The sequence below is a fragment of the Onychostoma macrolepis genome, chromosome 24 (assembly GCF_012432095.1).
Source record: "Onychostoma macrolepis isolate SWU-2019 chromosome 24, ASM1243209v1, whole genome shotgun sequence".
NCBI classification, from domain to species: Eukaryota; Metazoa; Chordata; class Actinopteri; order Cypriniformes; family Cyprinidae; genus Onychostoma; species Onychostoma macrolepis.
This window is the reverse complement of record NC_081178.1, coordinates 18300555-18318368: the sequence shown is the minus strand read 5'-3', so window position 1 is coordinate 18318368 and position 17814 is coordinate 18300555. Positions and strand designations below refer to the sequence as shown.

Below are 17814 nucleotides of genomic sequence, written 5' to 3'. Positions count from 1 at the left end.
TACTTAAATGTATTTGAAATGCATTTATTTCATACACAGCAAAATCTCCAGTGTTGAAATCCTAGTGTTAAGGACTTTTAGAGTGAAGTGTTAAAGTTGTGGTGTTGAACTTTAGGGGATTAACACTAGCTAGTGTAAACAGCGCTCTCTGGCCGGTGTCAATATGCAGAGAAACTCTTATAACACTCTGTTGAGTGTTATTAGCTACATCCGGGACATTTGCTCGTGTGCGCGCTTGACCCATCTGGAATATTTTTCACAGACGCCATTTTCTTACTGTGCGTTCACACCAGACGCGACTTGCCCGAATAAATCGCGCTATTCGCGCGTAGTTGGACGCTTGAACATTTTGAGTTTACTCGCTTCATTTGCACGTGAAATTCGCTTCATTCGCGCGTGACATTCACTTCACAACAGACGCGAATTCGCGTCATTGGAGGGGCTTCTGCCAGGCGAACGGCTCCTGTCTCGTTCCGAAATGGCTGACATGGATAAAATACGGCGAATAAGCTCAATTTAGCTAGCTTGTAGTCTCAATATGTGTGTATATATATATATATATATATATATATATATATATATATAGCTCAAATTGTATAAAGCGCGTTTTTTACAATTTACCAGATTGTCCGACCTCCTCACTCACTTGCTTCCAAACAAAATCCTTTTTATTCCTGTTTCTGTAAAAGTACGAAAATGTAGGCTATCATACAGCTCTGGGTGTCCACAAACAGCCATGATTATTTTGTCCTCCATTATTGTTTGGGATTCCCTCCGCTCGCTACGTCGTAATCACGTCACTACTAGAGCAAGCTCCTGATTGGTTAACGCGACGCGAATTTTCACCAAAGTTCAGATTTTTCAACTCGTGCGGTTCGCGCGAATCACGCGTTACGCGCGTCAAACGCCCGAAACGCTCAATTCGCGCCGCAGAATGTCTATTCGCGTCTTTGCATTGACTTGACATGTAAATCACTCGCGCTTAACGCTTCATTCGCGTCTGGTGTGAACGCACCTTTACTGTGCGTTCACACCAGACGCGACTTGCGCAAATAAATCGCGCTATTCGCGCGTAGTTGGACGCCTTATGGCGAAAAAAGTTCGCCATAAGGCAGATTCGAACCCCGGTCGATCGTGTCAAAAGGAGCTTGACGCACGGTTTACCATCTGCGCCACTGAATCTGATGGCTGATGGTCGTCGCCGCGCGGCGGCCGCGGATTCTTTAGCTAAACGGCCCTAAACCGTTTCCCATTCATTCTCGATGGTAGTGCTAAACCACTACGGATGCGATATACTTCGGCCGCTAGCGCTCTCGTGGCGCTCTTCCGCGTTTCGGCACCCGCGGGAAGTTTGAATTCGCAGAAGAAGACGACTGTTTAATTCAACGCATTCTCAGCGCATCTGTCAAAGGTAAGATACTTTGTGACATCAGTTTACGTTTTGTTACCGTTAATAACCAAACTTTACCCTGTCGGGTTTTGTTTACTATAGCTTATCGTAGGTTGATTGTTTGCACGCCGAAATTATGAATGAACATGGCTGTAATTTACGGTTCTGTGTATTGTTTGTCATCGTTAACACGTCACCTGTTGATTACAAGCTAAATTATGAATGGGCGTAACCATTATTCTCATTTTTGTAATGATATTACATGTATTCCACAGTTCAAAAATGTTTTCTGACCATGGTTTTACTATAGTAACCATAATTTAGCCATGGTATTTTAGCAGTAGAGTCACAAAAATAAATTTACCACTGTTGTTACTGTATTGGCCATTATATTTACAGTACAGCCATGAAATTGTAAATGAATATCAGTCTGACAAGAACAGCAGGAGTACTACAGTATTATTGTGTGTGTGTGTGTGTGTGTGTGTGTGTCTGTAATAGAATTATTGCTTTTTGTAATATTTCTATTGTGATGTTCTTGTAGAGACCACTGTTTCTACACTGCTGTCATCTTCTCCTGGTACCCATGCAGATCCTCAGTCAGATACAGGTAAATATTTGACACATCAACTACATCATGCACATAGGGTTTCTGCAGGTTGTTAAGTCTTAAAATGTCTTAATTTACCCGTACACAATCAGAGCAGAAAGTCTTAAATTCATAAAATGTTGGATGCAAAGCAAAGAGTGAATGAATCTTTTCCTCTGTGTTTTGTCTTGTCTTCCAATACAAATATCAAACATCTTTCAATCAAGATATGTTTATTTCAGATGCAAATATTAATGAAGTCTTGAAAAATATAATGAAATTAAATGAGTTTATTCTTAAAGCAATAACAAATATCAGTCTATGAGCTATCAAAACTTCCCTTTAAATTAAGGTTACTTTTTTGCCAAATGGCAGATATTAGTTCTTGTTTTAAATCACAAAATCACTTCAAACAAGACTTTGTATTTTATGTCATTTTGTATCTCCAGTAAATGTGTTTTATTTAAGAATCTTTAGGCATTTGCACTGGAAAACAAGACAAAAATACTGAGGAAGAGCATCACTTTTTTGCAGCATGATCTGAAGCTGCAGTAAAAGATATATCCACATTTTAGCGTCTGGAGCAGAGTATTTCAGTGTGTTTTTGTAAAATGAATTAAAAAATTATGAATATCTGCTGGAAATTGTATTTTCAAACTCTGAAGTTAATACAACTCATTATGTTTCTCTCCAGACATTTACGTTCTACAAAACATATTTTTGTTTTTTCTCATTTGTTCCTCAAATTTACTTTACTTGGTCTTAAAAATGTCTTAACTTAACCTTCATAAAACCTGCAGAAAATGTTTTCTTACACATTAAACTAAATATTTTCTTACACATTAAACTAAATATTTTCTTACACATTAAACTAAATATTCAACTTGTTGCAGACACCACTGGTACACTGCCTGTGCCCTCGCTGTTTTCCTATCATGCTTCCCATGTGGGGCCTCTATCAGAATTTTCAGAATGCAGAAATTAATTAATTTTCCCCCTCTGTGTAGGAAATACATATACGCCACCTCTGCCTCTGCTGGCCTCACTTGCGACCCCCTGGACCTGTGAAGACTGGTGGCAGGGTGTTTGTACTGGAGCACAAACACAGAGCCCATTGACAACTTGCTTAATAAACACCGTGGGAAGAAGGACATCCTCAGGAGCATGCAGCGATGGTCCACAATTCCTCTACTGATCCAAACAGCATGCTCCATTCGACCACAAAACTGCACATTTCACTGTATGTCAAGCACCTGGCCAAACTGCAGAACACCAGTTCTTCATTAAACAACTCCAGAGAAACGTCTTGAAAGCGGGCAGTAAAACAACCAGTGTGCCAGTGGTAACAATGAAGCCTGCGGATGTAAACCCACCAGCACCTGCTCTGACCACACTCCTAACTCATGAGACCATTGAGACAATTGTGTTATGGAGCGGCAGCAGCACCCTGAGCAGGAGAAGACTTGTCTTGCTTGTGGACAGCCAAAGATGGTTCCTCTAACCACTTTTTTCTTAATCAGCAAGGCGCTGTCAGGTACTTCTACTGTTCCACAAAGGTTTTTAATGCTTACAGTGATTAAGAACTAACACACCCCAGAGTTATTTAAGAGTGAACTTGAGGACACAAAGAAACGGGTGGAGGAGAAAGGACAGCAAAAACACAAAAGGCCTGAAACTGAACACGTTAGTCGCTTGTGCAGATTTTGTAAAATGGAGCTGAAGCAGGGTCCAAACAGTCTTCACATACACACAGGCTTTCCTGGCGTAGCAGGGAAATATGTTCATTGCCCTGCTAAAGTCTTTTCCATTTACCAACCTCAGGACATGCAGAAAGATGACTCGGAAAGAGTTTAATGAGTCGGAGATGGGTGGCAGAAAAAAAAAAAAAAGAAGACATTTCTTTTGCCCCTTAATAATATTTAACTCATGTATATACTGTATATTTTGATTTGTTTATTGTTCAGTGTGAGACTGTAATATGTATATTTTGTCAGAATTCTATTTTTCTTTATACTTTATTATTTTGGATCAGTATTTACTAATCTTAAAAAGTGCTTAAAGCTTTTAATAAAAACAACTGAAAATTACAAATTGCTTCATGAGTGCTGTGTTCTTTTTCATAGGACAAATATTTTACAGTTTCTATGGTTTTGGAAACACTTAATTGATTATTTAACTTAAGTGTGACTTAAATTATTCCATCACTTAATCAATTTTCATTTAGTACTTGAATATTACTTAGTTTGAGTCAAATTTAAATGCCTCTTATTTTCATTTCAAAAGCCATTCAATAGAGACCATTCATGTTTAATATAACCATTATTATATAATTCATGTTTTCATATAACCATGTAATGTATACTATTATTTTACTGTATTTCTTTTAATACTAATCATCTATTCATAATACACAAATTTAAAATACTTTGCTGCTGTAATGTTAAATTTTACAATTTTGTTTGATGAAAAGCACAAAGCTGTGTTTGTGTAATGGTTTAGACCTGCGTGAGTGGGATTCGAACCCCAGTCCAAATAAATGCATGAAAAAATCTGATTGGCTGTGACATCATTTCCGCTCTTTGGCTAGCTGTTGAAATGCTTCAATTTCATTGGCTGTCACTGCGTTCCAACTATCCGCGACTGGCCCCCGGGTCTACATCTTGGATAAAATTCCTAAAAGTTTCGCACCTACAGCACACATTACATACATTGATGCAGAAACGCTGATATGTTCTACATGTCTAAAGTATATAGAGAGATAAACTCCTTATAAGCTCCTTGATTTCGTGTAACAACGTAAAATATAGCCTAATCTGCACAAACTAGTACATTCATTTACATTTCTCTACATAAATCATTTTGCAGGGTATTTTTTCAAGACTTATTTTAGGCGTTTTTGCCTTTCTTATGATAGGACACTTTAGATCTGAAGTGGAAAGGGGGATCGGTCTTCGAACTCAAGACACCCGTAGCGCACAGCGCTGTATGTTGGCGCACGGCCCACGCAGATATCGGTGACGACAGGAACGTGAAGGTTTTAATAAAATTTTATTTATCAACGGATCAACGAACGGGTCAGCAAACGTCAGGTGTGCGTCTTGCGTCATCAGCCCGGAACTAAAATTTGATTCAGTTCAATTACTTATGAATGAACAGGCTTAAAGAACAATTCCTTCATGAATTGAACATCACTACAGTGATTTACATTTGTGTCTTTTGACCGTGGAATTGCCGTTTTGTTCTGGAGCAATGGTGAGTGGTTTCTTTATTTGATATTCACATTCGCTGATATGATATGATATTATAATGCCAATATGCACTGTGGCCTGACCCCAGGTTAGCAAATTAGCCAGGTACTCGTGTTAGCCAGGTACATGTGAACCAGCCATCTTGCCAGCTCAGCCAGGAACACACTACGACTATTAGACTGATTGTGAATGTAATTTGATAATTACAACTGATCACACCCAAACTCGTCAGAGCCAGTTGCGTTCAGTCAGTGTTTACAGTCAGCATTTAAAATCATAATTGTGTTCAGTTCAGTCTCTTTAGAATGTTTTAGCTAAGTGTTTTCGGTAAGTGTTTCCCTGGCTTTAGGTTGCATATCAGTATTTATGATTTGTTATACTTCCCATATCAGATAATTACTAGACTACATTACTAACTCAGTATCATATTTCAGTAACTATACAAGCATGTTTTGTGGAAGCATGGAGGCATGATTTGTTTCATATTTTAACTAATTATTTTTACCTGTTAGGTTGTTAGCATTGATTGCAATGACATATTGTGTTACTGTGTGTTTCAGGATGTGTGAAGTCTTTCCAAGGGGACAAAGAAATAGAAGTTAAGAATCGAAAAGGAGTCACCAAAACAACACCATAAGCAGAATGTATCTGTCAAATTGAAATGTTTGTGTCAAATTCCAACACCAAACTGAAAATAAATCAAAATAAACAACTGAAACTGAATTGTAGAAATTCTTTGAAGGAAATAAAAAATGAAATTCTACATGTTTGTGATATAACTGACCGATATTAGATAACTTTTAGATCACAGTTAACCCACACTAAACTAACAGATTGAATTTAACACAATGACATGAGCTCACATGTTGAGCTTACAATATGAACGCACAGTGAGTGTGCCGTGACCTCACGATAACCACAGTATGAGCGCAGAGTGAGTGTGCCATGACCACAGTATGAGCGCACAGTGAGTGTGCCGTGACCTCACGATAACCACAGTATGAGCACACAGTGAGTGTGCAGTGACCTCACAGTGACCACAGTATGAGCGCACAGTGAGTGTGCCGTGACCTCACGATAACCACAGTATGAGCACACAGTGAGTGTGCAGTGACCTCACAGTGACCACAGTATGAGCGCACAGTGACCACAGTATGAGTGCACAGTGAGTGTGCAGTGACCTCACAGTGACCACAGTATGAGCGCACAGTGAGTGTGCAGTGACCTCACATTGAGCACAGTATGAGCACACAGTGACCACAGTATGAGCGCACAGTGAGTGTGCAGTGACCTCAAATTGAGCACAGTATGAGCACACAGTGACCACAGTATGAGCGCACAGTGAGTGTGCAGTGACCTCACATTGAGCACAGTATGAGCACACAGTGACCACAGTATGAGCGCACAGTGAGTGTGCAGTGACCTCACATTGAGCACAGTATGAGCACACAGTGACCACAGTATGAGCGCACAGTGGGTGTGCAGTGACCTCACATTGAGCACAGTATGAGCACACAGTTACCACAGTATGAGCGCACAGTGAGTGTGCAGTGAGCTCACATTCAGCACAGTATGAGCACACAGTGACCACAGTATGAGCGCACAGTGAGTGTGCAGTGACCTCACATTGAGCACAGTATGAGCACAGTGACCACAGTATGAGCACACAGTGACCACAGTATGAGCACACAGTGACCACAGTATGAGCACACAGTGACCACAGTATGAGCGCACAGTGAGTGTGCAGTGAGCTCACATTGAGCACACAGTGACCACAGTATGAGCGCACAGTGAGTGTGCAGTGACCTCACATTGAGCACAGTATGAGCGCACAGTGAGTGTGCAGTGACCTCACATTGAGCACAGTATGAGCACACAGTGACCACAGTATGAGTGCACAGTGAGTGTGCAGTGACCTCACATTGAGCACAGTATGAGCGCACAGTGAGTGTGCAGTGACCTCACATTGAGCACAGTATGAGCACACAGTGACCACAGTATGAGCGCACAGTGAGTGTGCAGTGACCTCACATTGAGCACAGCACAATTCTGATGACCGAAATGGATATATTGTGCCTTCTTGTCACTTATTCTAAAAGTGAACTGTCATGTTGTGAAGTGTTGACGTTAATAAACAACTGCTTTGAGAGCTGCAGTGTAATTGTGATTATTATTTTTTTTTTTTAAATTAAAATCTGCTTACCTGTGACAAAATGTGCTTTTAAAAAAATTAATTTAAAAGGTTTAACTTTTTTTTTTTTTTTTCTAATCTTCTGGCAGCTTTTTTTTAAACTTTCAACACAGAGGAGAGTTTTGTAATGTTAACTCAATACACTGGAGTTAAAATCTATCTTAAAGGTGCTAAATTGTAACTCTTTACACTGGTGTTAAGGAAAAATCAACACTCTGTGGTGTGGACCAGAGTTGTTTTTTAACTCTATACCGTGTAAATATGACTCATTCATAGAGTTAAACAAGTAGCTCTATGAAGAGTGTTAATGTAACTCTGAAAAGAACAATATGTACACTTTTTTGGAGTTGATTTTAACTCTGTTAGAATTGAATTAACACTCATAATTTTGCTGTGTACTAAGTATACTAAAAATACATTTTCATATTTATGTACTTAATAAAATGCACTGCAATTGTACTTTTAGTATATTAAACTGGTATTCTTAAAGACTGCTAAATTGGAACTACTAATTTTGTACTTAATGCACTTTAATTGTATGGAAGTAGTGCCGAAGTACAATTAAAGATAACCTAAAATTTGATTCAGTTCAATTACTTATGAATGAACAGGCTTAAAGAACAATTCCTTCATGAATTGAACATCACTACAGTGATTTACATTTGTGTCTTTTGACCGTGGAATTGCCGTTTTGTTGAATCAACGTTGAAATGCCGGTTGGGAAGTGTTTTACCTCATTTAAAATTTGTGTTTTATTACATCACATATTGATTAATAGCGATATTTATGTGTTGTGCACTCTAAACCTTTCTCAGAGAGACATTTTCTTTCACTGGCGATGCAGAGCAGACGGGGAAGTTGGTCTTCAAGGAAAACACTGAGTGAGTTAAATTGTTCGTCATTCAAAGTGATTTTGTACCCTCACAAGGCTTGGAATATGGCACATGAGTCACATAAACTACTTTAGACACTTGATTATCTTTTTTTTTTTAAGCATGAACGTGTTTTGTGTTGAGCAAATGTGAAACGTATAGGTTTGGAATTACAATTTTAAGTTAACTGTTCCTTTAATATTGTTACAGATGGTTCATGCTGGCTTAACAGAAAAATCGAAAGGAGAAGATGTGCTTGAAGAGTATGAAGCCACCAATACATTAAGTGGGATGAGAAGAGCTTTGTAAGGACACATACCAGAGACATGGGTAAGCCACAATTGCATATTTTAAGATTATTGATTGTCATGCTTAATTTTTTGATTATTAAACAATAATAATAAAGAGTCTGATCTCCTTCTAAAAATGTTTCTTAAAAAATGCATCAAATGTAAGTTTTTGGTATGCTTGCATTATTTATTTTATGTGCTGTCCCATTTATGTGCATTCATTTTGGTAGGAGGAGTCCAACCATAAGTGAACAGTAAATGTTTACTTATACTCATGCCTTTCCACAGATGCCATGTATGACAGTTTCTTCTGTTGATTATTCAAAATATCAATTTTTTGTGTTCCTCAGTAGACAGAAGGTCCTACAGGTGTGGAACCACATGAGTATAAATAAATGATGACAGAATTTTCAGTTTTGGGTTAACTATTCTTATATTGTAAGTGATACTTGTCCCTGACATTTCACCTGATAAATGGATGTGAAATAATCCTTTTTGTTTTTTCTGCTATTTTACCGGAGCACTTTTGTGATGCTGCAAGTGGGAGTTGGGTATCTTGCCTGGCTGAAAACTGCAGAGAAACGCATCTCGTCTTGCTGAAAACTAAAACTAAAAATTGGTCCGCTTATTCACATCTGGTGTATAAGATTCAAGGCTAAACAATTTTTTTAAACAATCAATTAAAAATTTTAAAAACCGTAGAAAAATATTGGTTAAAATGCATCAATCGCACATGGCTTTGCATGTTAAATGATTTAAAAGGTGGTGATGTTTTAAGCAGATAACTCAACATATCAATTTATTCTGATGTTGACACAACCCCTTGGGTAAAAAGTTATGGTACAGAGTATCAAATTGATATGTATGTTTGCAGTAGTGTTGAATATGAAACTCCAGTGTTCAAAATTTTTTTTAATATTATTGTGAAAGATGAGAAGGTTTTTCTTTTGACAAGCAGTCTTCAAACTGTGCAAATGAACACTTTCATGCATTTATAATAGAAGATTAAATTGTTCATTTTTCAGTGTTTGCACTGCAGGACCTATTTTATTATCGACCATTTAATAAGCAGTATTCTTACAATTCTGATGACCGAAATGGATATATTGTGCCTTCTTGTCACTTATTCTAAAAGTGAACTGTCATGTTGTGAAGTGTTGACGTTAATAAACAACTGCTTTGAGAGCTGCAGTGTAATTGTGATTATTATTTTTTTTTTTTTAATTAAAATCTGCTTACCTGTGACAAAATGTGCTTTTAAAAAAATTAATTTAAAAGGTTTAACTTTTTTTTTTTTTTTTCTAATCTTCTGGCAGCTTTTTTTTAAACTTTCAACACAGAGGAGAGTTTTGTAATGTTAACTCAATACACTGGAGTTAAAATCTATCTTAAAGGTGCTAAATTGTAACTCTTTACACTGGTGTTAAGGAAAAATCAACACTCTGTGGTGTGGACCAGAGTTGTTTTTTAACTCTATACCGTGTAAATATGACTCATTCATAGAGTTAAACAAGTAGCTCTATGAAGAGTGTTAATGTAACTCTGAAAAGATTGGGACAATATGTACACTTTTTTGGAGTTGATTTTAACTCTGTTAGAATTGAATTAACACTCATAATTTTGCTGTGTACTAAGTATACTAAAAATACATTTTCATATTTATGTACTTAATAAAATGCACTGCAATTGTACTTTTAGTATATTAAACTGGTATTCTTAAAGACTGCTAAATTGGAACTACTAATTTTGTACTTAATGCACTTTAATTGTATGGAAGTAGTGCCGAAGTACAATTAAAGATAACCTTAACCCTCTGGGGTCTGAGGGTGTTTTGGGGCCCCGGAGAAGTTTTGACATGCCCTGACATTTGTGCTTTTTTCAGTTGCTTATAAACATTTTAATGGCTAAAGTCTAAAAACACTGTATTCAGCAAAAACTGGGCTACAATAATATGTGAGCAGCTTGTTTGTACGTGATTGTGTTTTTGAGAAAACAACGTTTATATATTATATTTGTTTGTGCTAAAGTGGAACTATTGCAAGTACACTTCAGGTACACTTTAAATATTTTGCATTTAAAGACTGATATTATTTAAAGATTATACAATTTCCATCAAAAGTGACATTAAAACACATTTTAGACTTAGATAAATGTGCATTGTGCACAAGTAGTACGCTAAATAAGTTTAATTATAATTTTATATCAGTAAGTCTCGAGTTATCTATCAGTAAATATGTTAATATATTTTAACTATACTTAGTATGAAATAAATGTATTTTAAATATATTACTTTTTGCAATTCTGAAGCAATTCAGTTAATGGCTATATCTCAGTTTTTACTAAGAACATCTTAAACTGTAAAATCAAATTAATTTAGATATTCAAAGTACCAAAACCATACTCATCATGTTTCAAATTATAGCTAGTAAGCATATACAAAGCAAGCATACACACCTTTTTTTGTTGAAAGCATGATGAATTGATCCATTTAGCAAGACTGTAATATTTCCACACGCAGCCATAGCAAACTGCAAAGACAGATTCAAACCAATGACATGCATTAATGCAGTTGAATTCCATTTTGATAAAAAAAATTTAAATAAAAAAAAAAGAATTATCATTTAGACAACACTGCTGGTCAGCTGAAAGCTAGTATACAGTTTTGTGACATATAGTTCACATATGTGTTGGTAACACTTTACAATAAGGTTCATTAGTTAACATTAGTTAACAACATTAGTTAACATGAACTAAGAATGAACAATACTTCTACAGCATTTCTTAATCTCAGTTAATGTTAATTTCAGCATTTACTAATGCATTATTAACCCTTGTGCGTTCTTCGGGGTCTTTTTGACCCGCAAATGAAGTTTGCTAAATTTAAAAAAAATGTTCTCTTTTTCCAAATGGCATGAGACTTTGTACGGTCGTCAACACTTTCCAGATCTACAAATAAAAAATAAAATTGGAATGATTTCTTGATTTTATGTTAGTGTGAAAAAAAAAATTGCACTTATGGTCTTAGGCAACAAAATGTAATTTTTAACAAAATATATATATTTTAAAACAAATGTAATTTTACTCTGTTTATTAATGTTTTACTCCACATTTGTGTAGTTTTGGAAGACATGATATATTTTAAATTTATATAAATAAATTAAAAGACATTTTATATAGGTTTTATACAAAAACAGCTTTTTATGTAAAATTCACTTCATAAAGACCCACATTTCTAACTTTCATTCATGGGGATAACATGGATCATTTCACATGGTTTAGTGTAAAATTTTTGCCCATATTTTGGAAATTACAGTTTCAAAAGTAAAAAATTATCATTTTTACCACTAGATGGCTGCAGAGCTCCACTATTTACTATTTGCTATTTGACCAACTGAAAGATATCTTTTCACAAGTTTTTTCAGTTGGATTCATATCTACATATTGTGAAATCACAATTATAACAATAAAAATGATTTTCAATAATGTTACATTATGATTTGAATCAAACCTCAACAAGATGTTACAAAGAGAAAGGTTGGAGTCTTTAGAGTTTATCATTTATTTCAATCATCTGTTTTTCATATAATTTTAAGTGTGTGTGTGTGTGTGCATGTGTGCGTGCGTTCGTGTGCATTGTTGATGTGTCAGTGTCACCAATTTATTTTTGTGGTGGTTCTGCATTTTGGATTATTTTATTTGACAAATTATAAGAAAGCAGTTTTTATGGTCTCACAAATTTATTTGTGTGTGTGTGTGTGTGTGTGCGCGCGCATTGTCGATGTGTCAGTGTCACCAATTTATTTTTGTGGTGGTTTTGCATTTTGGATTATTTTATTTGAAGAGACCCCGCATAGAAAATGGACAAAATTCATCCTCAAAATCAGAAACAACACAGAACACACATGGACAGAAATGAAGTGTCACACTTCCAATATTGCAAAATGATCATGCTGTGAACACACATACAGTCACACACACAAACACAGAGGAATAAATTTGTGAGACTAAAAAAAACTGCTCTTTTATAATTTGTCAAATAAAATAATCCGAAATGCAGAGCCACCACAAAAATAAATTGGTGACACTGACATCGACAATGCGCGCACACACACACACACACACACACACACACACACACACAAATAAATTTGTGAGACCATAAAACTGCTTTCTTATAATTTGTCAAATAAAATAATCCAAAATGCAGAACCACCACAAAAATAAATTGGTGACACTGACACATCGACAATGCGCGCGCACACACACACACACACACACACACACAAAAAAGATATCTTTCAGTTGGTCAAATAGCAAATAGCAAATAGTAAATAGTGGAGCTCTGCAGCCATCTAGTGGTAAAATGATAATTTTACTTTTGAAACTGCAATTTCAAAATATGGACAAAATTTTACACTAAACCATGTCAAATGATCCATGTTATCCCCATGAATGAAAGTTAGAAATGTGGGTCTTTTATTAAGTGAAATTTACATAAAAATTATTTATATAAATTTTAAAAAAATATCATAAATCCTCCAAAAACTACACAAATGTGGAGTAAAAACATTAATAAACAGAGTAAAATTACATTGGTTTAAAAAAAACAACAACTATCTTGCTACAAAATTACGTTTTGTTGCCTGGGGTCTCCAGAGACCCCAAAGACCATAAGTGCACAACCCAAAATGAAGACCGCACAAGGGTTAAAATCACAAGTTGTGTTTGTTAACATTAGTTAATGCACTGTGAGCTAACATGAACTAACAATGAACAACTCTATTTTTATTAACTAACGTTAACAAAGATGAATAAATAGTGTAATAAATGTATTGATCATTGTTTGTTCATGTTAGTTAATACATTAACAGGGGTGCAAACTCGTCAGGGGTGAAAAAGGTGACCCCCACACACACACACACACAGACACACACACGCACACACACACAGGTGTGTTAAAACTAAGGGCAAGTTAATTGACATAATTCACATAGCACATTTCACACACAATGGCAAGTCTAAGTGCTTTATAGGGAGAAAATGTTACACACTGCTAAAAATGCTTTTCTTACATTTTTCTGTCTTGTTTCCAGTCCAAATAATCTAATAATTCTAGTCTAATAATTAGTCTAATAATTCTTAAATCAAATAATTTTTTTTTTCCAGAAAAAAAATAAGTCAAAATAATCTTGTTTTCGGTTTGAAATAAGATTATTTTGCTTGTTTTAAGGAAAAACTCACTTAATTTAGACAAATTTTTTTCTGAAAACAAGACAATTTTTACTTGTCTGGAAAATGCTTTTTGATTTAAGAATTTTTAGATATTTGGACTAGAAACAAGACAAAAACATTCTCAAATCATTTTTTTTGCAGTGCACCATTCAAGGATAAACACCTTTATATGATTAAAAGACGTTTGAGCGACAACTCAACAAGGACTGTTGTTAAGATACATGAACTTAGTCAGGGCAAATAAACCACTGTAAATCTTTATTTCAGCACTCGAATTATTGAAGCAGCTGACGGGCTAAACGCGAGGTGTTTCTCCGTCTTGAAATAGGCTGTTACAGTCATGTCAGATACATGTACGAGTTGAACGCACATGAACGCCACCACAAAGTCGTTATTACGAGTGGGAAACTTGAAATTTTCTTTAAGCCCCGAGTTTCCGATTTGGCGGCGTGTCCGTGAAAAAACGTGTCTGATGCAATGGACGCAGCCAAAGACCATATGCAGTGTCGGTAAAGTTGTCGAAATGAATAAAATGAAAACTATATAAGTTACATAGCCTACACAGAATATTAGTATATAATTATAATAGAATATATAATTATTCAGTTTACATCACCTTCATAAATGAAATAAAACGGAAAAAAGAAAAAACACACTGATGCACATTCTTCATTCGGTCATAAGTTGCTTGCCGTTAGCTTGTTCCTACACGTTTTACGTAGCCTCTGGAAATATGGATAGCATGCCTGCAGCATCTAAAAGTTATCCTTCAGGAGTGAGATTGGTTGTTTTTTTTTTTTTTTTACAGATGTACACGATTCACGTGAATGACCTATTTCAAGGTGAAACCGGCGAATTTCGCCGAAAGGTGACAAGTTTGCACCCCTGATTAACTAATGTTAACAAATGACACCTTATTGTAAAGTGTTACCCATGTTTTTAATAATATGGAATGAACAAGACTTACATTTTGAGAAGCCTGTTTCCAAAGTGAATACACAGGATGGTTCAAACAGGTTGACCATTTTGGACAGGACTGATAGTCAAAACCTTAGGGCAGACAAAGAGAAAGAGGGATTTAGTAGCCAATAAAATTATTTATATCTATAAAATGTATTCAAACATTGCATGTTTTTTGTCCATTCATCATCAATAAAAGTAGTAATTGTACCATCTTTTGGTGGTACCTCTCTCTCTGTCCTGCTGTCCACACCAGATCAGATCATTGAACATGAATCCCAGCAGTGTGTCTTCTAACGTCCAGAAGGATCCTGTGACAGCTACATAGCTGTGCATGAGCTCTCTCGTCTTACTCCAGAACAGCAACTTTAAAATTATAAAAAAAATTTAAATGAAAGAAATCAAATCCAACAGATATCTAGTCAGTTCAACAGAATCACAACAATTTGTAACTATTTAGATTTTTTGCAATTTTTTATGAATTTGTACAACCTCTCCACTTACTCAAATGAAGGGTAGATTTAAGGTTAGGGTTAGGGATGGAACTTACTTTTTTCATACAAATCATACACTTTCATACAAACTACATTGTAAGAATTCACACAAAATTGCAAAGTAGTTACATTTTCTCAAGAGACTGGAGTCAGTTTAAAAAAATAAATAAAAATACAGCCACTACATCGGGTATAAAAAGTCTACACACCCTTGGTAAAATTGCAGCTTTTTGAGACGTCATGTCAGAATTTTTTCCATATTTAATGCAATATTGAAATCTACAAAATTCATGTAACAAACAAACAGAGACTTTGCTTTTAATACAACAGCCAGTCTTCAGTTTTTTGAAAAAAAGAGCTCCAGATTTATCACATTGCAGGGGATCTCCTGTGTACAGTTCTTTTCACCCGGCAGAGGATGAGACCTCTGGATGGCCAGCGGAGATGGAGACCTCCTCAGAGGAGCAGACAAAAGATATGACCATGGTGGAGCCAATGGAGGAAGGGACCATGGCAGAGCTGAAGACCAGAACAGAGGAGCCAACAGAGGAGATCACCATGGGCAGTCATTGGAGGAAGAGGTCACAGCAGAACCATCGAGGTGGAAGAACCTGTTGGAGCCAGAGTGATGACGATCCACAGCATTATCTGAGGAACTGTTGACCATGGTGGAATCAGTGGATCAGAAAACCACGTTAGAGCCAGAGGAAATAGAGGCCAGGCGGAAGCAGAGGCACCGAGGACCAAGGTGGACATGAACAGTCGGAGGACCAAGGCGGAACTGCATGGGGTCTTAGAAGACCGAGTCAGAGCCGGTGGATGTGAGGGATAGAATTGCCAAGGCGGAGTCAGGAACCTGGAGGGCCGTGATGGAGCTGGAGAGTCGTAAGTCTCAGGTTGTGGTCGAGAGTTCTTCGACCATAGTAGAACTGGCTGGACAGGAGATGGAGCCTGAGGACTATACACGGCTGGTATTTTTTAAGGCATTTATTTATTTAATTTATTTATTTGCTGTTTTCAATATTCCATTAAATGTGAAAAAAATAAATAAAAAAATCTGACATTATTTTACATGGAGGCATATTTTACATCTTAAAAATGACGGTCTTAAATTTTAACAGGGTTATCTAGACATTTTATATAGACGTTTGCTTTTATGTGATGCATTAAGAATATAAAATTGAATAATATAATTAATATTAAAAATATAATAAATTATTTTCAGAAAAAAAACAGGCAATTTTGTCTCTAAAACCCTTTCGCTGTAAACAGAATAAAAGAACAAAAAGAACAAAACATGCTCTGGAGCAGGTTGGCCATGGTCCTGAACACTGTTAAAAACCAGTCCACCTTCTAATGCCAGAGAGAAAGAAAAATGTTGCTCAAACTAAAACAAACAAACAATAAATAAATGCATGCATACATACATAATGCAAGAATAACAACAAATTACAATAGATAAATACAATAGTTAAAATACAAAGTTAATTCACACTCTGTTCTTGAGTCCAGTTTTATGTTTAGCTTTTAATGCTTAATATAAATATTTAATAAATCTTTCTAAAAACGTTCTGTACTGTTGTTGAGTTGTTTTGAAAACACTTGCATGGAATCACCTTGCCACATGGTAAAGTCTGAGTGATGACCTGGAACATTTTTTGGTAATCTTTAACTCTCACATCGCAGGGAGATCTCCTAACCACAGCCTTTTCAAACTCCTGCCATATCTTCTCACAATTGTATCTGTTAGACAGAAAATTAAAACATTTCTCCATTTTTCATTTTTAAGGACTCAATACAATATTAGCTAATGAAAGTGAAAGTAATGAGACAGTTTATGCAGTTTATGAAATCATGTGAGAGACTGACTACATAAAAATATATTATTACATTTTCCTATTAGTAATTTCAAATGTATTGCTTATAAGATACTGGGTTAAAATGAACAATATTAGCATTTAAAATGCTTATAGGCCTACATCTTACCTGAGGTTGAGATTAGCCAGGGCTACATATTCAAAACACCGTCCAGTGACAATCTGTTTAAGATTTGGTGTGGTCCCAAACTCTGCTGTTACATCCGTGAAAACAAACAGCAAGGCAAATCCTAAACCAATTATAAACATGTAAAACATATAACATAAGGGATAAGATAAAACTAGTCATTGCATCTAACAGATGCTTACCTAAAATCATCCTGAAAACTTTACTTTCCTCCTCTCTAGCAGTTAACATGCTTCACTAAATCTGTGAGGTAAAGAAAATTAGACGGTCTTGTGTGCAGAACACTACAGGGCAGCATCAGGGAGCAGGGAGGGACAACAACAACATAAGCCTGTGTCCTTAGAAATTACCAAACTAATTTAATCACTGCAAAAATGTCCTTCACCCTCACATTCTCAAGTGTATTCTTTATGCCTTATGCTGTTTAGCTGATCTTAAATAAAGAAAAATTATTTAAGAATTAAAAGATAGAACTCACATTCTGTAAAGATTATTAATACACTATATGATAATAGCAGCACTTGCAAATGTTTGCAAAATATGT

General features: G+C 35.9%; 1 protein-coding gene and 1 long non-coding RNA gene across 2 annotated transcripts in view; one reads left to right on the top strand and one right to left on the bottom strand.

Moving 5' to 3' along the window:
- LOC131533699 (ADP-ribosyl cyclase/cyclic ADP-ribose hydrolase 1) overlaps positions 1 to 17531 on the bottom strand; it is a 74652-nt gene extending 57121 nt beyond the window's left edge. The window contains exons 1-6 of the mRNA XM_058766106.1: positions 17453 to 17531; positions 17253 to 17373; positions 16883 to 17009; positions 15000 to 15138; positions 14780 to 14862; positions 11035 to 11108 (exon numbers count right to left, since the gene is read on the bottom strand). Of these exons, the coding sequence (XP_058622089.1) occupies positions 11035 to 11108; positions 14780 to 14862; positions 15000 to 15138; positions 16883 to 17009; positions 17253 to 17373; positions 17453 to 17501 (593 nt within the window). The 5' untranslated portion in view covers positions 17502 to 17531. The remainder of the gene's footprint in view (positions 1 to 11034; positions 11109 to 14779; positions 14863 to 14999; positions 15139 to 16882; positions 17010 to 17252; positions 17374 to 17452) is intronic.
- On the top strand, positions 609 to 3943 carry LOC131533700 (uncharacterized). Its single transcript, XR_009269197.1, has 3 exons — positions 609 to 1411; positions 1935 to 2000; positions 2987 to 3943. It is a non-coding gene; the product is annotated as an uncharacterized LOC131533700 (long non-coding RNA).
- Positions 17532 to 17814: the final 283 nt, after the last annotated feature.